This window comes from Equus quagga, chromosome 7, assembly GCF_021613505.1.
Source record: "Equus quagga isolate Etosha38 chromosome 7, UCLA_HA_Equagga_1.0, whole genome shotgun sequence".
NCBI lineage: Eukaryota > Metazoa > Chordata > Mammalia > Perissodactyla > Equidae > Equus > Equus quagga.
In genome coordinates this window covers 18,878,746-18,905,051 of record NC_060273.1, presented here as the reverse complement: position 1 = coordinate 18,905,051, position 26,306 = coordinate 18,878,746, and the positions used below count along the sequence as shown (strand labels likewise).

The window sequence follows — 26,306 nt, the reverse complement described above, 5'->3', positions numbered from 1 at the left end:
AGGAGAACTGCTCTCGCTGAATGTTCTAGTCCTTTTTTTTTTCCCCCAGCTGCAGTAGGAGTCAGGTGGAGCCCCGTCTGCTCCCTGATTAGGCTGCCTCCTCTTAGTGATCATAGCTCTGCTCTGTCTGTAGATCTCTCTCTCCTTCTCTCTCCATCTGTGTGTCTGTGTGTGTGTGTGTGTGTGCACGCGTGCATTTTTACGTTTCGTCTCCTTAATCAGGATACAGTTAAACAGATTTGGTTTAAAAATTTGTTGGGCTTGTTTCCTCCCATTGCAGTAAGCTCCTTTTCTTGTTTATTCATTCACTCAAACATCTTTTATTAAACAAACAGTTTTGTAGAGCTCCTACTATGTTGTAGGTCATGTGCCAGGAACTGAGAGAGGAGGGAAGAGATGTTGAGGAAATGCATAAAGCAAGATCTCTGTCCTTGAGGTACATGCTGTCTGTTAGAAGCAACAGAAATGAAAACAGATGCAGCAGACGCAAATTTCAGAGTCGCACAGACTCAGCCATGCGAAATGTAAATCCTCTATTTGTCTACAACCAAACTTCACCCCTACCTCCAGTCCCGCTCCCCATTCTGCCCAATACAGGAAATTTAATCTAGTCACTTGCAAATGAACTCATCTGGGTGATTTTCTCTGCTTCAGATTTAAAGTAAGTCAATATAAAGATTTTTCTCTTGTCGCTTTCCACCCCAGGGTTGATATTAAGCTCCAGTGCTCACTCAGATAAACAAGTAAACAAACTGTGGGAACCACTTTCCTTAGAAGGAGATAGTATGATTCACTGTCACTTTGCAATTTGGGGCTTGTTTGTGCGAAGGTGGATGATGTTTTAAGACCAGATAGACCGCAACATAAAATGCTTCTTAGAGGAAAGAGTCTGTTCCAAATCAGAAGTTTCGTTCTGCGCCATTCTAAACAGTAGGGGCAGAGACGGTGTCTGTGGTGGACACAGTTGTCTGCCTACCCCTGACTGAGTTTATATGACATGATAGATTAAGTTTCCTATGTAGGGGAGAATGGGGGCTTAGGGTAGAAATTAGGTTTGGTTGTAGACAAATAGAGGATTTACATTTTTTTCCACACCTGAGTTTGTGTGACTATGCAATTTGCCTTTGCTGTGTCTGTTTGTGTTTCTGTTGCCTCCCCCAGACAACATGCAGACAACAAGGGCAGAGATCTTGCCTTACACATTTCTACAACTCATATTCCTCATCAGCAAAAGCCCGTGATTATTCCAACAGCAATGTTTCCAGCCCAGGGATGCAACCATACTCCTTCACCAGTGATTGCTGCAGAAGCGGGGATGTGACAGTTCTGGCCAGAGGGCTGAAAGGGTCAACCGTTTGGAGCTTCTGGAGAGATTTTGCTACTTGATAAGAGAGAGGCTCAGAAGGAAAATAAGTCCTTTTTTTTGGTCACCTGTTGCTATTTGGATGTGGTCATGGGAGGAAGCCATCATGTGACAATAAGGTAAAACATATCAATGACATATGTTCACATCAAAACTTGTAAATGTGTATACATGCCAGCATTATTCACAATAGCCAAAAAGTTAAAACAATCCAAACTCCCATCAGCTGATGAATGGATAAGCAGAATGTGGTTTATACATACACTGGAAGATTACTTGGCCACAAAAAGAAATTAAATACTGATACATGCTAAACATGGATGAACCTTGAAATCATTGTGTTAAGTGAAAGAAGTCAGTCACTAAAAAAACATATATCATATGACTCCTTTTATATGAAATATCCAGAATAGGCAAAGCTGTTGAGACAGAAAGTAGACTAGGGTGGGAGGAGATGAGGATCTTGGGGACGAGGTAAGAGCTAAAGGGTCTGGGTTTCTTTTTGGGGTGATGAAAATGTTGTAAAATTGATTGTGGTGATAATTGCACAATTCTGTGAATGTTTTAAAAACCATTGACTCATATAGTTTAAATGTGTGAATTGTATGGTATGTGAATTATATCTCAATAAAGCTGTTACAAAAAATAAAAAAGCAGTAAGAGGGGGGAAAAGACATTTTACATATGGAAGAACAAAGATAAGGATGACAACAGATTTTTTGTTGGAAAGAATGCATGTGAGAAAATAGTGTAACACCTTTAGAGAACTAAAAGAGAAAAAAGCCAACCTAGAATTCTATACCTTGCAAAAAATCTTTCAAACATGCACGCAAAATAAAAGCATTTTTAGTCATACAAAAACTAAAAGAGTTCATCACCAGCAGACCCACACTATAAGAAATGTTCAAGGAAGCCCTTCAGGTAGAGGAAAGTGATGCTAGATGGAAACCTGGATCTACATTAAGAAATGGGAAGCACAGGAATGGAAACTATGTGGGTAAATGTAAAGTTTTGTTTCTTTTTTTTTTTTTTAAAGATTAGCACCTGAGCTAACAACTGTTGCCAATCTTCATTTTTTTTTCTTTCTGCTTTTTCTCCCCAAATCCCCCCAGTACATAGCTGTATATTTTAGTTGTGAGTCCTTCTAGTTGTGGCATGTGGGACACTGCCTCAGCGTGGCCTGATGAGCGGTGCCATGTCTGCGCCCAGGATGCGAACCAGTGAAACTCTGGGCTGCCACAGAGGAACACGCAAACTTAACCATTTGGCCATGGGGCCAGCCCCAAAGTTTTGTTTCTTATTATTTGTCTATTAAAAATAACATTTAAAGCCAAAAATAATAGCAATGTATTGTGGGTATACAAAATAAGTAGAAGTAAAATATATGACAAAAATGGCACAAAGACCAGGAGGGTGGAAATAAAAGTATAATGTTGTCAGATTCTTATACTAACTACACGTCAAGTGGAAAATCACTTGAAAATAGGCTGTGATAAGTTAAAGATGCATATGATAAACCCTAAAGCAACCACTAAAATAACATAATTAAGAGTCACAGCTAGTAAGTCAACAAGGAAGATGAAATGGAATAATAAAAATATTCATTTCATCTGAAAGCAGAAAAAAAGGAAAAGAGGGAACAAAGAACAGATGATTTAAGCTCATTCATATCAATAACCACATTAAATGTAAATGGTCTAAACACCACATTCAAAAACACAGATTGTAAGATTGAATCAAAAAGCAAGAATCAACTATGTGTTAAGGAAAATCTACTTTATTGAATCAAAAAGCAAGAACCAACTATGTGGTGAGAAAAATCTGTTTTAAATATAAAATACAAATAGGTTAAAAATAAATGGATAGAAAAAGATATACCATTCAAACATTAATCAAAAGAAAGCTGGAGTGGCTCCATTAATATCAGACAGAGAGAGATGTCTACTACAAGGGATAAAGAGGGTAATTTCATAATGACAAAGGAGTCAATTATCAAAAGGATATACCAATCTTAAACATTTGTTCACCAAATAAGAAACCTTCAAAATACATGAAGCACAACGGATTGAACCTTATGGAGAAGCAGACAAACCCACAATTATAGGCAGATATTGCAATATTTCCTATATTTCAATAATTAATAGAATAACTATGCAGAAAATAAGGGTATAGAGGACTCAAACATTTTAACAAACCTGACCTAATTGACATTTATAGAACATTCCACAAAACAGCAGAATACACATTCTTTTCAAGGGCACAGAAGATTTATCAGGATAAATCATAGTCTCAGTCATAAAACAAATCTCAATAAACTTAAATGGATTAAAATCATACAAAGTATCTTCTCTGGTCAAAATGGAACTAAATTAGAAATCAATAACAGAAATAGATCTGAAAAATCTCCAAATATATTTGGAAACAAAATAACACACTTCTAAGTAACTCGGGTGAAAGCAGAAATCAAAAAGGAAATTAGAAAGAAATCCAAACTGAATGAAAAGGAAAACACAATATATAAAAATTTGTTTAATGCAGTATTTAAATGTAAATTTGTACCACTAAATGCCTGTAATAGAAAAGAAAGATCTCAACTCAATAACTTCAGCTATTACCTTAAGAAACCAGAAAAAGAAGAGCAAAGGAAACACGAAGTAAAGAGAATAAAGAAAATAATAAAGATTAGAACAGAAATCAATGAAATAGAAAACTGAAAAACAGTACAGAAAAATCAGTGAAACCAAAAGCTGAAATTTTAGATCAATAAATTTCTAGCTATATTGATCAGGAAAAATAAAAGAGAAGACACAAATTACAATATCAAGAGGTAGAGAGGTGACATTACTCTAGATTCTATGGATATTAAAAAGGATAATAAGAGAATATTATGAGTAACTTTATGCTGATAAAGTTTACAACGTAGGTAAAATAAACATATTCCAAGAAAGACAAAAACTCCCAAAGCTCCTCCAGAATACTGCAGAATATGAGATCAATATGTAAAAAGCTATCGTAGTTCTATACACTGGCAATGAACAATCAAAAATCAAATTAAAAAAGCAATTCAATTTACAATAGCATCAAAAATAATAAAATACTTAGGAATAAATTTAAGCAAGGATGCACAAAACTTGTACACTGAAAACTACAAAATACTGCTGAAAGAAATTAAAGAAGTGTAAATAAATGGAAAGATATTCTGTGTTTATGGACTGGAAGATTTGATATTATTAAGATGGCAACACTACCAAAAGAGATCTACAGATTCGGTGTAACCCCTTCCAAAATCCCAGCTGCCTTTTTTGCAGAAATGGACAAGCTAATGCTAAAGTTCATATGGAAATACAAGGGACTCAGAAGAGCCAAAAAATATTTTAAAGCAACAGAGTTGAAGGAGTCACACTTCCTAATTTCAAAACTTACTATAATGGTGCAGTGGGGTACTGGCTTAAGGATAAGCATATCTATCAATGGAATAGAATTAAGAATCCAGATATAAACCTTTACTTTTATGGTCAACTGATTTTGGAGAAGGTGTCAAGTTTCAATGGGGGAAAGAGTAGTCTTTCAACAAGTGGTGCTAGGAACAGGTGGACATCCACAAGCAAAAGAAAGAAGCTGGACTCCTACCTCTTGCCATTTGCGAAAATTAACTCAAAATGTATCATAGACCTAAATGTAAGAGCTAAAATAATAAAATACTTGGAAGGCAATGGGGGAATAGATCTTCATGACCTTGTATTAGACAATGTTTTCTTAGATGTGATACCAAAACTCAACTACCAAAAGAAAAAAGATAAATTGGACATCATCAAAATTACAAATTTTTGTGATTCAAAGGACTCCATAGAGAAAGTAAAAAGACACCGCACTGAATGGGAGAAAATATTTGCAAATCGTATATCTCATTAGGGACTTGTATACAGACTATAAAAAGAACTCTTACAACTCACCAGTAAAAAGACAAATAGTCCAAGTGAAAACAAGCAGAGGATTTGAATAGACATTTTTCCAAAAAAATATTTGCAAGTGGCCAATAAGCATGTAAAAAGATGCTTATTATCATCGGTCATTAGGAAAATGCAAACCCAAACCACAATGAAATACCACTTCGCATCCATCAGGATGGCTGTAAACAAAAAGATGGATAATAACAAGTGTTGAGGAGAATGTAGAGAAATTGGAACTCCTATACACTTTTGGTGAGAATATAAAATGGTACAATTTGGAAAACAATTTGGCATAAGATCCAGCAATTCCAATTATAGGATTGAGAACTGAAAATACATATCCACAGAAAAACTTGCACACAAATGTTCATAGAAGCATTATGCATAACAGCCAAAAGGAGAAACAAGTCATATGCCCATTAACTGATGGATCAGCAAAATGTGGAAGAGCCATACAACGGATTGTTATTTAGTCACAGAAATAGCACTGATACATGATGTGACATGGATGAACCTTGAAAACATGGATGAACCTGAATGAAAGACGCCAGACACAAAAGGCCACATATTGTATGATTCCATTCACACGACATGTCCACAACAGGCAAATCCACAGAGAGGGAAGTAGATCACTGGTTGCCAGGAGCTGAGGTGAGGAAGCAATGGGTAGTGACTGCTAATGGATATGGGGTTTCTTTTGGGGAGATGAAAGTGTTACAAAATTAGATAGTGGTAATGATTGCACAATGCTGTGACCATACTTAAGACCACTGAACTGTATATTTTAAAAGAGTGAATTTTATTGTTTGTGAAATATATCTCAAGAAAGCTGGCATTAAAAACTGGGTCAGTGGGCCCAGCCCCGTGTCCTAGTGGTTAAGTTTGGCACGCTTGGCTTCAGCAGCCTGGGTTCAGTTCCTGGGTGTGGACCTACACCATTTGTCAGCAGCCATGCTGTGGTGACAGCTCACATACAAAATAGAGAAAGATTGGCACAGATGTTAGCTCAAGGTGAATCTTCCTCAGAATAAATAAATAAATAAATAAATAAATCATTGATCGAAGTGTAGAACCTAAAGCCATAAAAATTTTTCGAAGAAAACATAGGAGTAATCATTGTGAACTTGGGTGAGGCAAATATTTCTCAGAAACACCACCAAAAGCATGGTCTAAAAGATTGAATGTAAAAAACTCTGGTCTTCAAAAGACAATGTTAACGGAATGTAAAACAAGCCATAGACTAGAAGAAAATATTTGCATACCACATATTTGACAAAGGGCTTATACCCAGAATATATAACTAATTCTCAAAATACAATAGTTCAATTTAAAAATGAGTAAAAGAACAAATACTTCACTAGAGAAGATATGTGAATGGCAAAAAGCACATGAGAAAGTATTCTACAGGAAATACAAATTAAAACTACAGTGAGATACTACTTGTTATTAGAATGGCTAAAATTAAAAAGACTGACCATACTATGTGTTGACAAGGATGAGGAGCAACTTGAATTCTCATACACTGCTGATGGAAATGTAAAATGGTCAGACACTCTAGAAAATAGTTTGGCAATTTCTTTTTTTATTTTTTATAATCAAGTTCATAACAGTTTACATCATTGTGAAATTTCAGTTGTGCATTATTGCTTGTCCATCATCATATAAGTGCTCCTCTTCATGCCCTGTGTCCACTGCCCACCTTTCTTCCCCCGGTAACCCCTGAACTGTTTTCTTCGTCCATGTGTTTATATTGACATATGAATGAAATCATATGGTGTTTGTCTTTCTCAGTCTGGCTTATTTCGCTTAGCATAATACCCTCCAGGTCCATCCATGTTATTGCAAATGGGATGATTTTGTCTTTTTTATGGCTGAGTAGTATTCCATTGTATGTATATATGTGTGTATATATATGTATATGTATACACACACACACCACATCTTCTTTATCCAATCATCAGTCGATGGGCACTTGGATTGCTTCCATGTCTTGGCTATTGTGAACAGTGCTGCAGCGAATGTAGGAGTACATATATTACTTTGGATTTTTGATTTCAAGTTGTTTCGGTAGATACCCAGTAGTGGGATAGCTGGGTCACATAGTATTTCTATTTTTAGTTTCTTGAAGCATCTTCATACTGTTTTCCATAGTGGCTGCACCAGTTTGCATTCCCACCAGTAGTGTATAAGGGTTCCCTTTTCTCCACATCCTCTCCAACATTTGTTATTTTTACTCTTAGTGATTATAGCCATTTTAACAGGTGTTAGGTAGTATCTTAGTGTGGTCTTGATTTGCATTTCCCTGATGATTAGTGAGGTTGAACATCTTTCCATGTGTTTATTGGCCATCTGTATATCTTCTTTGGAAAAATGTCTGTTCATATCCTCTGCCCGTTTTTGATTGGGCTGTTTGTTTTTTTGTTGTTCAGTTGTGTGAGTTCTTTATATATTATGGAGATTGATCCCTTGTTGGATATATGATTTGCAAATATTTTCTCCCAATTGGTGGGTTGTCTTTTAGTTTTGCCCCTAGTTTCTTTTGCCTTGCAGAAGCTCTTTAGTCTGATCAAGTCCCACTTGTTTATTTTTTCTTTCGTTTCCCTTGTCTGAGAAGATAAGGTATTCAAAAAAGATCCTTTTATTTATTTATCTATATTTTTTCAGATTGGCACCCGAACTAATAACTGTTGCCAATCTTTTTCTTTTTCCTCCTTTTTCTCCCCAAATCCCCCCAGTACATAGTTGTACATTTTAGTTGTGGGTCCTTCTAGTTGAGGCATGTGGGACGCCACTTCAGCATGGCCTGACGAGTGGTGCCATGCTGTGGTGCCCAGGATCCGAACCAGCAAAACCCTGGGCTGCCAAAGTGGAGTGCACGAACTTAACCACTCGGCCACGGGTCTGGCCCCAAAAAGATCCTTTTAAGTTCGATGTCAAAGAGTATACTACCTATATTATCTTCTAGCAGTTTTATGGTTTAAGGACTTATCTTCAAGTCTTTGGTCCATTTTAAGTTCATTTTTGTACATGGCATGAGATAATGGTCAATTGTCATTCTTTTGCACGTGGTTGTCCAGATTTCCCAACCCAATTTATTGAAGAGACTATCTTTTCTTCCTTGTATGTTCTTGGCAACTTTGTCGAAGATTAGCTGTCCATAGATGTGCAGTTTTATTTCTGGGATTTCAATTCTGTTTCATAGATCTGTGTGCCTGTTTTTGTACCAGTACCATGCTGTTTCGATCACTATGGCTTTGTAGCATATTTTGAAGACAGGGATTGTGATGCCTCCAGCTTTGTTCTTTTTTCTCAGGATTGCTTTAGCAATTCGAGGTCTTTGGTTGCCCCATATGAATTTTAGCATTCTTTATTCTATTTCTGTGAAGAACATCATTGGGATTCTGACTGGGATTGCATTGACTCTGTAGATTGTTTTGGGTAGTATGGACATTTTAACTATGCTTATTCTTCTGATCCATATGCGTGGAATCTCTTTCCATTTTTTTATGTCGTCATCTACTTCTTTCAATAATGTCTTACAGTTTTCATTGTATAAGTCCTTCACCTCCTTGGTTAAATTTATTCCTAGATATTTTACTCTTTTTGTTGAGATTATAAATGGAATTGTATTCTTGAGTTCTCTTTCTGTGAATTCATTATTAGAGTATAGAAATGCAACTGATTTTTGTAAGTTGAATTTATACCCCACAACTTTACTGTAATTGTTAATTATTTCTAATAGTTTTCTGATGGATTCTTTAGGATTTTCTATATATAAGATCATGTCGTGTGCAAACAGTGAGAGTTTTTCACTTCTTCACTCCCTATTTGGATTCCTTTTATTCCTATCTCTTGCCTAACTGCTCTGGCCAAAACTTCCAGTACTATGTTGAATAAGAGTGGTGATAGAGGGCATCCTTGTCTCGTTCCTGTTCTGAGGGATAGTGCTCAGTTTTTGCCCATCGAGTATGATGTTGGTTGTGGGTTTGTTGTATATGGCATATATGTTGAGGTAATTTCCTTCTATCCCCATTTTGTTAAGAGTGTTTATCATAAATAGTTGTTGGATCTTGTCAAATGTTTTCTCTGCATCTATTGAGATGATCATGTGGTTTTTATTTCTCATTTTGTTAATGTTAGGGTGATTATTGATATATGAGGGCTTAATGCTGCCGTTTTATCACTCATTTTCCAGTTCTCCTGTATTCCCTTTGTTTCTTGTCCTGTGTGTTTTGGTCTACCAATTGAGTTATGTAGTTTTTTATGTTTTGTTTCTTTGTTTTCTCCTTATTTATTATTTGTGTCCCTGTTCTGCTTTTTTGTTTAGTGGTTACCATGAGGTTTGTATTCAAAATCTCACAGATAAGATAGTCCATTTTCTGATAGCCTCTTATTTCCTTAGACTAAGTTGATTCAGTACCTTTCCTCTTTCCTCTTAAGTTGTTTTTCTCATATCTTATTCCATCTTGTCTTGTGAGTTTGTGGTTAAAATGACAAGACTATTTTTGTTTTTGGTGTTTTCCTTCCCTTTATCTTTAAGGTTATACTTGAGTATTTGCTAACCTATTCTGATGTATAGCTACAATTTTCTGATTTTGTCTACCTATTTATCTCCTTACTCTGTGCTTTGTAACCCCTTTATCCCTTTTTCTTCAGGTATGAGGGCCTTCTTGAGGATTTTTTGTAGGGGGGTCTTGTGGCTATGAACCCCCTTAGCTTTTATTTATCTGGGAAAGTTTTTATTTCTCCATAAAATCTGAAGGATGTTTTCACTGGATAGAATATTCTTGGCTGAAAGTTTTTGTCCTCCAAAGATTTGAATACGTCATTCCAGTCTCTCCTAGCCTGTAAGGTTTCTGCAGAGAAATCCACTGAAAGCCTGCTAGGGTTCCTTTGTAGGTTGTTTTCTTTTGCCTTTCTGCCCTTAGTATTTTTTCTTTGTCAATCACTTTTGCCAGTTTCACTACTACATGCCTTGCAGTAGGTCTGAATGGCTTTGAACTTCTTATCAGCAACACCAGAAGCTGTATTATGAGAAATGCTTCCAAGCATGAGTGAAATAATTTGCAACCTAGAATTGCAGGCCCTGTTACAGCACATGCCAAGTGTGGGGTGAACCAAGAAGACTTGGGGTATTCCAAGCTCGCCAAACATCCACCTCTCATGCAGACTTTCTCAAACTTCCTAGATCCTGAGCCCTCCACCCAAAACGAGGAAAGAAACCTAGAAAGAGACACAGGACGGAAGACACAAAGATCCCCTGCAGGAGGGGGATGAGGAAAATTCCCAGGAATGGTAGGAGAAAGGGATTGTAGGGTCACGGCTGTGTGGCAGGCCTAGAGGACAACCCATTTTTACAGGAATAGGTAGAAAACAGGTTCTAGGAGGGCTGTCACAAGAAAAAACATAAAACCGGAGGAACATTTGGTTTATTTGAATATGCTTAGAGGACGTTTACATTTTTGATAATCTATAGGAAATGAAAGTTTTTAAAAATAAGCCAATTATTAATTCCAGGAAAACCAAAATTTTACAAGGGAATCTTAATACGCCAAATGACTCAATTCTGAACTATATATATAAATAGACATAATAATGAACACACCATTTTGATTTAGCCCATAAGTAAAACTTTTCTTTGGAGGATGGGAGAGGATATACGTGGAGTGGGGGGAGAGAGGGAGGGGTTAAAGTCAGTACTAGCTAATACTTGAAACTGAAAAATCAAGAAATAAGAGGAGTACGCTTTTTACAAATAACAAGACTTTTTGTTCTTTTTTTTTAAAGAATCAGCAGAGCCAGCCCTGATGGTCTAGTGGTTACAGTTCAGCGTGCTCCACTTCAGCGGCCTGGGTTCAGTTCCTGGGCACAGAACCACACCACTCCTCTGTCAGCAGCCATGCTGTGGTGGCAGCTCACACAGAAGAACTAGAAGGACTCACAACCAGAATATACAACTAGGTACTGGGGCTTTGGGGAGGGAAAAAGAAAGAGAGAGACAGAGACAGAGACAGAGACAGAGAGACAGAAAGAGAGAGAGAGAGGAAGATTGGCAACAGGTGTTAGCTCAGGGCGAATCTTTCCCAGCAAAAGAAAAAAGAACTAACAGAGTTGAAATTGACGGCCTCGGAAGAGCTGGAGTCAGTGAAGTATTTTGTTGTAAGTCTTCAAGAAATTTATGACTTTTAAAACTATGTATGACTTTGTTAGAAATACAATTAAAAATTTTACAAGCCTGCAGATTGAGAATGTGTATCATGATCTGGGCAAACTTAGTGAAGAAACTGAGCACCAGAGACAAATCCCGGCAGAAACGTTAAGGTGGTGGAGGATGGAGACTCAGCTTAGTTTTGGACTTGTAGGAAACTCTAAGTGCCTGAAAGCAAGAGAACTTTGTTTTATTGGCATTTTTATTACCAGTGACATTTAACTTTTTCAAATGTTAATTGGCCATTTGTATTTCTAATAGTTGAGTTTGTAATTTTTAAAAGTTGTACAGGGAAAAAGAGAGTTCCTATTTTAAAGAACTAACTGCGGCTTCTTCTGCCCTCTAATGGCGTAATTCATCACAGGGGAATTGCTTCTTGGTTCAGAAAAATATCTTAATGACTAATTTCAGTTTAAAAGATGAAGAGCCTACGGTGTAGGACAGAAGAGAAAGGATGACATTGTGCACAGTAAATGAGAGGGTGTAATGTGTTCTGGGAGAAATGTCATAAAACTTACGAAGATTGAAACTCTAGTGGGATCAGAAGAGAAGAATCAGCACCAGGAACACACTTCAGGAAACCAAAAAGGAGCAAACCAAGATAAACCAAATCTCACAAGCATCATCAGAAATACTGGGGAAGATCCTGATTTTCCAGTTGACTGGCCAATTGGAAAAATAAAGACCTAAACTATTAAAGAGAAGGTGATCCTAGAAGGCTGCAGGAAAACTGATCAACACTTGGATTATTCAATAAAATTTTGGATAAAAAATATTTAATCCATCTAGAATTTAAAGATGTGAAAAAAATTTACTCTAAATGGTTATCCAGTTCTCTCAAAGCTACTTACTGAAAAATCTATCCTTTTCACATTTGCCGAAACTGTTGTTATATACTTTTATATTGGGTCAGTTTCTGGAGTTTTATTCAATTCCACTGATTTGTCCACCTATTCTAGTACAAATACCATAATGACTTGAAAACTGTTAAGCTTTGAGCACTTTTTCCCCCTTACCTGTAACAGCCAAGGGCCTGAGGCCCATGTGGCCTGGTCTCCTTCCTGGCAATGAGAACAGGTATAGCAAATCTATTTTTTTTTTTTTTTAAAGATTGGCACCTGAGCTAACAACTGTTGCCAATCCGTTTTTTGTTTTCTGCTTTACCTCCTCAAACCCCGCCGTACATAGCTGTATGTCTTAGTTGCAGGTCCTTCTAGTTGTGGGATGTGGGACACCGCCTCAACGTGGCCTGACGAGCGGCACCATGTCTGCGCCCAGGATCCGAACCCTGGGCCGCTGCAGCGGAGCGCGCGAACTTAACCACTTGGCCATGGAGCCAGCCCCCAAATCTATTTTTGGATAGAATCTCCCCCTATCCCACCAACATTACAGCCTATGCTTCGCGTTTCCTTTGTACTGTTTCTATCATATTGAAAGTGATCTCAAAAGGAATATTCCTCATGTGCTCCATAATCTGCCCTTGTCCTTCCAGATTATGAGGCGTTCATCACGCCCAAGGTGATCTATTCACACTTCCAAAGAGGCCATCTGTTTTCTCAAGGAAGAGAATTCTGGGTGTCTGTCTTTACTTCTCCTCTTTAAAAAACTTTGAAAATGTGGTATTGTGGCAGAAATTTTTGGCTATGTCTGCCTCTTTCATCCTTTCCCTATTTTTCTAGCACTGATATATAGTTTACCCCTTGTTTATTTTTCATTAATTAGTTTTTCTAGGCCAAGGGAAAGAAGCAGTCTACCAGCTTTATTTAAATATTATTAAGCCCAGGTTAAAACACACTTATAAACAATGATCAAAATTTTAAGGTGCCAATGTCTCTACAAAAGAATATTTTATTTTGAATCCTAAATGTATGTCCACTACTGTATTAGTATCTTTTACCACTAAAGACTTTAAAAACGGAAAACTAAACTGAAAGACTCACATTGGCCAAGGCAACTTCACAGCAAATCACTAAATAGCCACATTTCAAAGTGGAAAAGCAACGTTCATGCTGGGGTTGGCTTTAATATGTGATCACTGTTGGCCCTCCATTGTTTTTAAGTGGGTAATGAAATTATCAACAACTATTTTTTAAAAGTCCTTTTAACATCTTAAAAATAATCTCAAAGACGTAAAAAAGAGAAGCCTTGAAAAATTGTTTATATTACTGAAAGAACTCACATGGAATCTTTGAATATTGCTGTTAACCCCATTTATTTCATATTAGTGTGCTGAATTGTTAACCACATATGGCAGCTCCACATCACCCTTTATCAAGGATTTAAGTGGCTTTATTCAATTCTCTTCTTTCATGATCCTTCTCAATTCTTAAAAATGTTTGTGAAAAATGTTAGTGTTAAAAAGACGTGTCTGGGGGCCGGCCCAGTAGCACAGTGGTTAAGTTCGCACATTCTGCTTTGGCGACCTGGGGTTTGCCAGTTCGGATGCCGGGTGCAGACCTATGCACTGCTCATTAAGCCATGCTGTGGCAGGCCTCCTACATATAAAGCAGAGGAAGATGGGCAAGGATGTTAGCCCAGGGCCAGTCTTCCTCAGCAAAAAAGAGGAGGATTGGTGGCATATGTTAGCTCAAGGGCTAACCTTCCTCAAAAAAAAAAAAAAAAAGGTGTTTGTGATATATAGGAAAAAAAAGCAGGGTACATTATATACATATATATGTATTAGTAAGGTTTTTTTTCATGCTAAAATAAGAGACCCGCTGAAGCTAGCTTAAGTAAATGGCAGTAGTGTAGAAGGACTCAGAGAAGATGATGTTCCAAATCAGAGGTTTTGTTCTATATAGTTTTGTACAATAAGAGCAGCTTTCATTAAAGGAGTTAAAGACAGTAAAAAGTAGACAAGATACAGATGGGGACATTTGCACCAACTGGGGTGAATAAACCATTAACTAGCTGCCACCTCCCTGAAATCCCTGGTGTCGACACTTTGGAGGGGATTTAGCTCCTGGCATTCGGCTTGCTGAGACTACAGAGGAGCTATTTTCAGGCTCCTCATTGCAAGGCTTGGGAATATCCTTGGCACACTGAAGTGGCTAGTTTTTGGAAGAATACTATCCCTCAAACGTATAGTACTCAAAGCTTATTTTCCTCCCTTGAAAAAGTTAACATACTGCTGGTTTCCACCAAGTTTGCAAAACATAACTTCAAAGCTAAAAAAAAAAAGTTGTTTCATCTTATCGATTCAAACATTATGTCCAAGGCACGGTTTGGCTTCTGGAATATAAATCAGACACATTCCTTCTGAGGAGCTCACACTCAGTCCAGAAGGGGAGACAAGTAAAAAGAGCCCATAGAAAACAATTTGGCACGTTACACAGCCTGGTCAGTGATGCTACTGCATCTTGGGTGTGTCTGGGGGTGGGCCGGCAGGCACTGTGTGAGAATAATTCCAAAAAAGCAAGCTAAATCTCGAACAATGAGCAGGACAATTGAGACAGGCAAAGGAGGTGGGAAACTCCAGCCAGATGAAACAGCCAAGTGCAAAAGATATGGAGACATAACATGGCCTTTTTGGAGACTAGCAAAAATAGGTGGGTCTTACATGTTGTCCAGCTCCTCCATAGGCGGAGTCCTCAATAGCTGGGTGAGTTGGACTAGTGAGGCACTAGCTTGAGTATCCAAGGTTGGACTGAACCTTCATAGGCAGTGGATTTCTTGCCCAAAGTAGCATTAGACATTATAAAACACTAGAATTTTTAAGGATTAGAAACGTACAAGCACCTAGCACAGGGCCTGGCAAACTTATTTTTTAAATTTTCTTTAAGGCCTTTAAATTTTGTTAGTGTTCTGCAGGGCTCAGCACCCTTATCTAGGTGCAGGGGTTAAGCTGTTTAGGTACAGCAAGACGGATAAGGGGGAGGAGGTTTTGGGAGTGTTAGCATATGGTTGACATGACGGGGTATAGGCAACTATAGAAAGAACAGCAGAAAGAAGAGTGACTAAGGGCTGAGTTAAAACCTCAGGCCTAAATAAGGCCAATAGGGGATGGAGCTGGAAGACCAGGTTGTGGACGAAATACTGGAGTTTAAATTTAAGAGGGTAACGGTCACAGATGATGATTAACTCCAGAAAATTGTCATCGGAGTGGACTGCTGTTAAACTGAAGGTCAGTTGAGCTTAAAATTAAAGAACAATTAGCCTAGGTAATGAAACCGACCTCACATGATGAAATTTATGATAAAAGGTGAGTTCTGGTTGCCCAAATCCTCAGTAAATGTGGAAGATATAATTGAGATTTTGGGTCTAGATTAGTAAGAATTAAGAGTGTACAGGGCTGGCCATGTGGCGGAGTGGTTAACACACTCCACTTCGGTGGCCCAGGGTTTCACTGGTTTGGATGCTGGGCATGGCCATGGCACCTCTCATCAAGCCATGATGAGGTGGCATCCCACCCACAAACAGAAGGACCCCCAACTAAAATATACAACTATGTACTGGGGGGATTTGAGGAGAAAAAGGAAAAAAAAAAAAAAAAGAAGCAGATTGGCAACAGTTGTTAGCCCAGGTGCCAATCTTTAAAGAAAAAAAAAAAAAAGAATTAAGAGTGCAGCCTAGCTGGAGCATCTGAAAGTAGAAGTGGCAGTTGCGTGTTGTGTGGGGGGCAGGACGGGGCCGGGAGTGGGTAGAACAGACATTCCATATTGTGACAGACGTAGAGAATAAACAAATGTGATTAAAAATCACAGCAAAAGCAGAGCCTTTTAAGGGAAAGTTGGTTTCTTTTTTTCTTCTTTCTTTAAGGATTGGCACCTGGGCTAACAACTGTTGCCAATCTTTTTTTTTTTTTCCTGCTTTATATCCCCAACCCCCCCCCGTACACAGTTGTATATCTTAGTTGCAGGTCCTTCTAGTTGTGGGACGCCGCCTCAACTGGCCTGACAAGCAGCGCCATGTGCGTGCCCAGGATCCGAACCCTGGGCCGCCGCAGCGGAGAGCGCGAACTTAACCACTCGGCCACGGAGCCAGCCCAAGAAAGTTGGTTTCATCTAAAGGCATTTCCCAAATTTAAGTCAGTCCTGAATAGCCTTCATGATGTCAACAGTATTCACGTCACTTATATATTTTTCTCTAAATTACTTAATATTTTTCTTTAAATGTTAAATGTTGCATTAAAAACACACATATTCAAGAAAGCGTCTTTGTATATCCTCTAAAATTGAGTACCAACAATGGTATACAGTACTATAAACACAGCACACTCTGGAAATACTGAATCAAGGCAGGGAGAGTTAACAGAAGCAAGCTGCTGCCAATATAAACCCTCTTCTCTTCTTCCACCAGTCCAATGCCCCCTGCCAAAATACTCCTGGATCACCAGCTCGGACTGGACTGGTCTCTTTTCCTCCTTCTAGCCACTGTCTCTTAATCCTTATTTATACCACCATGTTTCTCAAGTAACATTCTTACCCTAATTCCCCAAATCCTTACAATAGCTTTTCATTGCCGACAATATAGTTCCTTCAGCCTTTAAGGAAAACCCATTACAGTCTTACCCAGTGCTCCTGGACCTATTACTGCTTGCTTCTGTCATCTGAGCACAGACTGGGTAGGCCACAGATGCTCACTGGTGTGTGTTCTTCAGCTGCCACTTTATCAAAGAATTTGATATTCATTTGTCAGGGTTTCAAGAAAAACACATGGCCATAAACAAACCATAATTCCTCATCTATGAAATTCAAGTTCAAATTTCTAATTGCTGTATTCAAGACCCTTCTAGATTTATTCAAGCAGATCTCCAATTAATCCTGATTTCTCATTTCTGGCCACCTACTATCAGCCCACTGACAAAGTATATCGTCCATGTTTACTTTAGAATTTGGTATATTGGGTTCAGCTTATATTAAAGGCTCAAAGGATATTTTAAATAGGGAAATAGAAAGGGGAAGAAATATGACACTATTTTCTTCAAATAATGCAAATATTCAACATTTGAAAGTTTACTGAAAACTTTTATTGTAATCAAAAAGTGACATAACGGGGTTGTAATGAATTCAGCAAATCATTCTGCTGATATTTTAGAACTGATATCAGCTTTTGCCAGGCAATTAAAAAAATTCAAATGTGAAAATTTCACAGTACAGTAAACTCCACCCCAACTAATTAATGGTGGTTAAAAATAATAGGCCCTAGCAAAACCTCTCATGTTACATGGTCACAACTCACAATTCTGTACAAAAGTTCGTGTTATAAAGCTCTGATGTAAAAATCAAATAATCAAGCAGCAATATTTTAAGTGCAGCACAGGGTCTCCCATATCACTATTTACAAGGCTTCAATCTCTTTACATTATAACAAAATTTAATACAGATGACTTAGTAATTAAGTCAATTTTTTAAAATCTGTCCTTCTACACGGTGACAGATTTCACTTTTTGGTCATCTTTCTCCTTCTCTTTTTCTTTATCTTTGCTCTTCTTTGACTTCTTTTTCTTGTGTTTGTGTTTTTGGCTTTTTTCCAATTCTGCTTCAGTGCCTGCATGCTTCTTATGCTTCTTATGTTTTTTATGTTTCTTGTGTTTTTTCTTTTCCTTCTTCTTCTTCTTCTTCTTGCTGTCCTGACTTTCTGCAGAGCTGGCACTGCTACTGTGGCTTCGGGTTTGGCTTCCAGAAGGGCTATGACTTCTACTTGGGCTAACACTGGGACTACTTTGACTCTGGCTCCTGTTCACGCCTATTTGACTGACTGCTGCAGTATCCAGGCTCTCTTTTGGTTTTTCCATTACTTTATCTTTCAGTTCCTTAGAAATTTTTCCTGAAGTTTCTTCCTCTTTTACAGATACATTGCTTTCACTGTCACTTTCATTATAGTCTGGTTCAAAAGCAGCTTCATCAGTTTCTCTAGTCAAATCAGAAGAAAGTCGAGAGGAGTGACTTAACTGGGGTTTAGGCTTGACAGCATTCTTGTCAATTTGTCCAGCAACTTGCTCTTTTTCAATCTGTGGATCTGGTGGGTTAAGTATATAAAGTAATTTATTGCCACTTGACTCTTTATTGTTCCTTGCTTCTAATATATGTTTCTCACGATCCTTACAAGGATTTTTATCTACAGGTTTTGTCTCTTCACTTGAGCGTTTAGTATCATAAGTAGCTTTGTGATCATGCGGTGGTTTTTTGTCTCTTGAAGGACTAGAATTACTTTTTTTGGAATCTCCTGCTCCTTTTTTAGGCAAATCTCTCTCCTCCCTTGGCTTACTTTTCTGTCCAGATGTAGAATCTTTACTCCGAGGAGGAGAGTCTTTTCTTCTTGTTAATTCATTCCTTTCATCTCTACGTTTGGAACTTGAATACTCTCTGTTGTCATAGTCGGTTTTTTTGTCTCTATTGGGAGTGAAGTCTTTATTTGAGGAACCTCGAGTGGACTCATGCTTATCTGAAGTTCTGGTCTCTTTGGAAGATTGAGACAGACTTTTAAAATTTCCTTGTTCATTCAGACGGTCCAAATTAGTATCTTTCTCTGGCTGAGTGCTGTTCTTCCTCTTTTCAGGGTTTTCCTTTTCCAACACTGAATGATCTCGATCTTTGGTTTTCCCTTTTTCACTAGATGCAGAGTTTTTTGAACTTTTGACCTCATGCTGTATAATTTCATGACTCACTTCCTTGGTGAGTTTCTGAATTTTCTCTGACGGCTCACTTTCTTTTTCAGTATACTTGACAGTATTTGACGGTTTAGTGCTAACATTTTTTATAACACTGGTGGGTTTTCCTACACTTGCTATAGGTTGTGTGGATTTAACATCTTCTTCTTCAGATTCAAAGTCATCTTTATCCCATTTGGATTGAGGAACCTGAATCATAATGATAACATCTTCAGCAGGAGCTGTATTGTCATTATTATATTCTTCCATAGTTTTAATGACAGTTCGCTTTGTATCTGTTTTTTCCTCAGATTTCCGCACAGGACTGCCTCCAGTAGAGCTCGTACTAAAAAAGAATTAAAATATTTCTAATTAATGAAAAATTTACTAATATTAAACCAATAAATATAAAAAGGCTACCTTAAACATGATAAACGTCCCTTTAACTTTGAAAAGACAATTATTCTGCTCCAATAGAGATATAAATGATTTAAGTAAATGACTGCATAAAAACAAATGTGGTTCACTCCCAAAATCTACTTTCAACCTTATCTTTAACAATTCCTTTCATTAAAGATTAAGAGTAAACCAGCCTAACCCCCAACATCAGTACATTCTTAATTAAACATATTCCACTTTAATAAAAAGTGCAAGCATGGATAAAATTAAAGGAAATTCTTTCCCAAAACAAACATCCACATCCACCACCCCCCATAACCAGATACCTGGTATAATCCACAAGAGTTGAGCTGGATCCTTCAGTTCCAGTTACTTTTCGTCTGACCTTTCCTTTGACTTTTTCTTGTTTCACTTTGCTAGATGTTGACTCCAATTTTTCAGAGGGTTCTTTTGTATTAGATATATTTTCTGTACTTCCAATTTTTTTACCAGTTTCTCTGTTGAGCTTGATTTTTTTGGCTGGGGCAGTTGATGACGAAATTTTGTCTTTCTCAGGGGTCCTATCCATCTTTTCAATATCAGGTTCCATTTTGCGCTTTGGTGATGGTTTCACCATTTCAGTTACTTCTAGTTTAGAGATTTTCATTGAAGATGACTCAAAATCTTTATCTACACCTTTTTCTTCAGTTTTTCGTTTTCTTTTTTCTCCTTTGCTATCGAGTGGCTTACTTTTCTCATTAGGCTTCTTGGCCTTTTCTTCCTTACTAGTTGGCTTTTCTGATTTGATGTCTTTGGAATAGTCCTTCTTCACTTTTTCCTCTTTGACTGGTTTTGTCTCTTGGTGTTCTTTTGCTGACTTTGAGTGAGCTTTTCTGGGGGTACCAATGACCTTTTCGTCTTTTTGAGAGGAAGATGATGATTTAGCGTTGTCAGTCTTTGGAGTCTCCTCTTTGGCTTTTTTAAGCGGAGGTTCAGATCGAGGAGATTTTTCACGCTCTCCATCTAGTTTTTCTGGGGGACCTTTAGCAGGTTTTACAACATTTTCTTTTTTGGATACAGCAGATCCATCATTTTTCCGTTTGGTCTTGTCACCTTTTGCTTTTGGTTTATCTTTTTCTCTCTTGTCTTTTTCAGACACTGATTTAAAAGTGATGGATTCTGCATCCATCGGTTCATCTCTAACAGGTGTAGCATCATCTCTACTTGGGAGAACAAACAATGAGTCTGTTTTATTTTCTTCACCACTTGTAGGTTCTCTGGATTTCCTAGAAGTTTCTAATAACTCTGGGTTCAGAAAGCCTTCACTTTCTTCCCCTTTTCTTCTTTTTCTATGTTTCTTATGTTTATTTCCTTTACCATCTCCTGGAGCATTTTCACTCTCCTTCTCTTTTGACTTTGTGTTATCCTTCTGATTGTGACTGTCTCTTGTTGAAAGCTTTTCTGGATAGCTGCTGCCTATGTTTCGACTTCTATGACTTTGTCCACCAGAATAATCTTCTCTGCGGCCTCTTGTGAAGGGAGAATTCCTGATATTAAGTGGTAAAAATCTCTCTGGAGAAAAGTTCTCTCTATTTGCTGATGGTCTAGGCTGTGCTCCAGCAGCAAGACCTTTGTAATATTTTTCATACCACTCTCTGTATTTTCTCTCCCATTCTCGGTAACGCTCTTTTTCAAATGGGTCTCTAAAGTCAACACTCCTCCCATAATAAGCTTTCATGTCATAAGGTGGTGGAACTTCTCTGTATCTATTGAAATATTCACGTTCTGTTTCCCCTTGAGGTACAGTACGTTTACTGGGAGACTGCCCCCTAAATGCTTGAGGAGATCTTGACCGTGAATGATATCGTCTATATGGGGGTGACCTTGACCTAGATCGATGATATCCATGAGATCTAGACCGTGAACGGTAATTTCGACTCTTGCCTCTGCCTCTTCTGGGGTACGGAGGTGATCGTGAATAGGAGCGGGAGTGTGAGCGGCTAAATGATCGAGAGTAAGAACGTGAGCGTGTTGAACCAGATCTTGATTTAGAATAGGTATATGAACTTCTTGAATATGATGAACCACTATAGGGAGATTTAGACCTAAAAACAAAAACAAAACAATAGTTGATATTTGAGAAATATATATAAAAGAAAATACAAACTCTCAGATTCTATCTTGCTCTCCTCACGGTTACTTCCTTATATCAAGCTTCCTCTTAGATGATTAAAGAGGCACAGTGACCTCTATTGGGATGGAATAAAGTACACAGAGATCAGAGGAATCACTTCTCACAAAACAAAACTGAAATCTTAACAATCAGAGTGAAGTGCATTAATGTACCGTGAGTTATATGAGCTAATTAACTTAACATTAAACGAAATGCCAATTAAATTTAAATTTTACTTCCTATCTGATTATTTAAGTAGGAGTATTTTTTTTTCTTCTATATTGGCCATTATCTAGCTTTAAAAGGAACCACATTTCAAGTGTAAGCTTAAAAAATAAGTCTTTTAAACAAACTTCCAGGGAATTTTTATAATTTAGTTTTTCTATCAATAAAGTAATTTGTATTCTACTACTACTTCATAATTACACAGGTTAATGTTCCAGCAAGAAGCTGTAGCCTTGGGTAAAATGGTCCTCAGAAATGTTCTTTGGCTATTCTCCTACTTCTTTCCTGCCAGAAACATTTCCCAATTATTTCACATTATAAATAACTTGGAGGGACAAGGGCAATTTAATCCCCATAACTGCTAATTCTACAATAGAATTTACATTGAGATATTATTTCAATAAACAGATACTGGGAAATAAGCTACGTCTCCAGTTCTATAAACCTAGACCGAATCAGAAAATTCCGTAAGTGCAATGTTATTTATATCCATAGCTAATCCCTGGATATTCAAAGTCCCGTTTGTAATTCTGTTGTGAAGGCTTGCAAAACACTAACCTGGAAAATGAGCGCCTACGCTCCTTTTGAATCTTTTTGTATTCCATCAATTCCTTAGCAAAATCATTTGTAAACTCATCTAGCTTGGACTTTTTCTTTTCCCTAGTAAAATAAAGTTAAAGAGTGAAAGTTAACAAAAACCATTTAAGAAAACTAACAAGACAAATGTAATTAGATCATGAATGAAATGAATGAAATTGCCATTTAGTTTTCCACTTTAAAACTACAAATAACTAGGAATCCCTCAGGAAGCTGCTTGTATGGCTTTGGTTTAATTTTTAGGTGGTTTTTCTTTTACTAACTGGAAACAGTGAAAAACGTTTCCAAAGACACCTATTTAATGTTACATCAGAAAATGAAAGTGTACAGTAATTTCAAATTAAAACACTTACTCTTCTTTTAGTCGCCGTTGCTCTCTATAGAATTCTTCCCTGGACAAAGGTGGTGCTTGTGTTGTTGGGATGGTATTTGAATGAGCTGTCTGCACTCCTGATGATACCCAAGATGTTGATAAATTGGCCGGAGCTGGAGGAAACCCTGGAGGAGGGACACTATACCCAGCAGGTGGTGGCTGGCCAGGAGGAAACTGGGGAGAAAACTGTGGTGGAGGAACACCTGGAGGGAGAGGAAGTGTATGGGGAGGAGGCGGATACAAAGGAGGGGGTGGGACAGGTACAAAAACTGGAGTTGCTGGTAGTGATGGGCCTTGAGTTCTCTGTGATCTTTCGCTGTGGTGCCGTCCACGGTTTATACTTCTGGAGAAATAAATTCCAAGATATTATTCCTTCAAACTAAAATCATCTGAGACAAGTAAGCTTGGCTTTTCTATCCATAACTATTTTCAAACTTACAAACAGCAGAATAACATCAATTATTCAAATAAGTATAAGAACACATGAAATTTATATGTAAAAGTAACTCCAAAACAAAACTAATTTTTAAGGCCTCTTAGGGACTGGGATGATATGTTTACAGGGCCTTTCAAATATGGAGATGCCATATTTTAAAGTTTTCTTTTGTGAAGTTCAGACTTACTATCATTCCACAGTTATCTACTACTTCCGAATCTGGTGATTAAAGGAACTGACAGGTTAATGCCTCTGTGACTTACTTCTTCCCAAAATGCGTTCTGAGACCAAAAGTTTAGATGAAGAAAAACCACTGCCTGTAATCTCCTTTCTGAGGGAGAAAGTCAGTAAAGATCCTTCAAAGTAGAATAAATACTAGGTTTTTGTTTTTGTTTTTAAAGATTTTATTTTTCCTTCTTTTTCCCCAAAGCCCCCCAGTACATAGTTGTATTTTTAGTTGTGGGTCCTTCTAGTTGTGGCATGTGGGAAACCACCTCAGTGTGACCTGATGAGCGGTGTTATGTCCGCGCCCAGGATCTGAACCAGTGAAACTCAGGGCTGCTGAAGCAGAGCACGTGAACTTAACCACATGGCCACGGGGCCAGCCCCTATAAATACTAGTTTTAACATTTGTAATTAACGATTGAGAATCTCAATGGTTTCTCTCAAAGCGTTACATAAATATAACAAAACTGGCCAAAGTTTCTGAGTTGTGCCTAATCAAAGAAATAATGGCTTCTTTGAAAGAGTGGGCTTATTTCTTTTAAGCTAAAGGTTCTTTAAATTATAGGTAACTAATAAAAAACAGCAGTAGAGGGGTTTAGATTTTAAGCCTCTTTTCAGAAAGCCTGAATTAGTAAATATTATCTTCTACTAACACATGATCTAATAACAAAGTAGTAACTAACTTTCATAAGCTTAGCAATTCTCAGTGGAGCACTAGAAGATACCCTTAATATTCTCGATATAACAAAAGTTAATTTGCAGGCCGGCCCCTTCATTCTGATGGCAAGGATAACCTACATAGCAAGACCTATGGCTTACTTCTTAGATTAACATGGCTTGTGTCTGTCCAGAGCAAGAGACCCTAACAATCTCGTCTCTTCTTTTGAAAAAGAGAAGGTCAGAGAAAATTGGGAGAATTGAGTCTAGAAGAGAAATAAATGCAATTCTTTACACTTGGGAGCCGAGCTGGTTAACTTTCATTTTAAACCAACACCTTAAATATTGTCTGGGCCTTAATCACTTCCTTCTGCCTTCAAGAGTCAGTGTAAGCCAATATATCCTGCTGTGTACTGACAGGGAGAAAGTAGTCACTGGGAAGGAATATTAAAGATGCAGCCTTAAAAACCATTATTTAAAATACTAAACGTTATCTATCGTTTTCTAGGCCTCTTAAGGGCAACTACCAAGGACCTAAGTGAGATAAGCATAAACTAAATGATCGGCCCCACCACTGCTGTATTTTAATTTTTAATCTGCTGTGTTATATTTTTCAGTGTGTCATCAGATTACTGTTTTGCAAAATTTTTAGCAAGCCTACCTGTAGCAGCTCCTCTCTCCTCTTCTAATTTGCTGTGGTGGAGAAACAAGATATCCAAGCTTGTTGGAACTGTGTGGAAAGAAAGGTAAAACAGGCTTGAGTATAATACATGACCTTTTAGTGTGCAGACTTTAAGACACCTATTTTCACCATTCTGAAAACTTCTCCCAACTCCCTGATCCTAATTCTGAAACTTGTTCCAGATAGAGGAGATATGAGCAAGCATTACATTTACTTAAAAGGAGTTATTTTTTCTGATTAACTGTATTGTAACAATAACTAAACCTCAATATAGATTATTTTCTGTAATACGTTTTAATTAGCATTCTGTTAAGTTACTCTGTGAACTGACTGTTCTGGAAAAGGAAAAGAGCCCTTTCATCTGCAGGGCACTATGAAGGCCTTCTACATGTGAGGCAGGTAGCACCATTCCAATTTGACAGATGAGGAAATGGAGGCTGAGAAGGAAAACCACGTGCCTACTCTCAGGTAGCTAGCAAATAGAGGAGCTGGTGTTCAAACCCAGGTCTACCTGTTTCCAAATCCTGTGTTCTTTCTGACATATTCTGCTAGTCTTTCATTAACACACTTTTTCAATAAGAAATTTGGTTTATCTTTCAAACAAAAACATCAAAGTTTTAGAATAGAAGCCAGTTTATATAATTATATAAGCCTATTTATATGCATTATATAAACAGTAATGATTATATAAACAGAAAGATAATAAATCTACTGTTTTTAATGCCATGAAACATCCTATAGAGAAGATCAAACTTCTCTGTATTTTGGGGCAGAAAATCATACCCTATAGATTATAATATACAATAAAATTTCATTAATACACTCTTCAAAATGAGAAATTTTGTGTTTGGTAGACTTTAATCTCAATACATGTTTATTTACTCAAATCAAATTTTGAACATCCAAATTAAGGACAGGAAAAAGCTTAATATATTAGGAATAATAAGTAGTTCAGTATTTAAAATAAACTTTCAAGTAATTCTTATCTATTCATTAGCTGAGATCCTGTCAAGATCACCATTTGTTAAGACACAAATGTAAAAAGAATTTACAAAATTTTACATTTTACTATTTTAGAAAAGAATCACTCATTCTTTTAGAAAATGTTCATATAATCTTAAATTTGTGACTTTTACATAAAAACTATGTTAATATGGCATATAAAAGAGGGGTTTACAATAAAAAACATTCAGCAACACACTACCTAGTGTTTGCCTAGTGTTTGTAATTCCCATTATCTAGTTTGAAAGCAAACATCTTAAGATTACTTTGAACATATACTTACTGTTCCCAACCTGGTCGACCACCACCTGGACGAGCCGTATTTATTCTTACTGGACCTTAGAAACAAAAAACAAAAACAGTAAGAAAACATAAAATTCCACATTAAATAAAGTTAAAACTATTTTATAAAAGAAAAAAAGTGCAAACCAAAATGATTTTACTCA

At 37.3% G+C, this 26,306-nt stretch overlaps 1 protein-coding gene across 2 annotated transcripts in view; it reads right to left on the bottom strand.

Annotated features, from left to right (window-relative positions):
* Positions 1–17,466: 17,466 nt before the first annotated feature.
* RBBP6 (RB binding protein 6, ubiquitin ligase) overlaps positions 17,467–26,306 on the bottom strand; it is a 31,467-nt gene continuing 22,627 nt past the window's right edge. Inside the window, exons 14-19 of one of the 2 annotated variants that reach the window (XM_046665732.1) lie at positions 26,144–26,198; positions 24,838–24,906; positions 22,839–23,201; positions 22,447–22,548; positions 19,838–21,595; positions 17,467–19,458 (exon numbers count right to left, since the gene is read on the bottom strand). In XM_046665732.1, coding sequence (XP_046521688.1) covers positions 17,886–19,458; positions 19,838–21,595; positions 22,447–22,548; positions 22,839–23,201; positions 24,838–24,906; positions 26,144–26,198 — 3,920 coding nt within the window. In that variant the 3' untranslated portion in view covers positions 17,467–17,885. The remainder of the gene's footprint in view (positions 19,459–19,837; positions 21,596–22,446; positions 22,549–22,838; positions 23,202–24,837; positions 24,907–26,143; positions 26,199–26,306) is intronic. The other variant, XM_046665733.1, reaches the window with a different exon arrangement.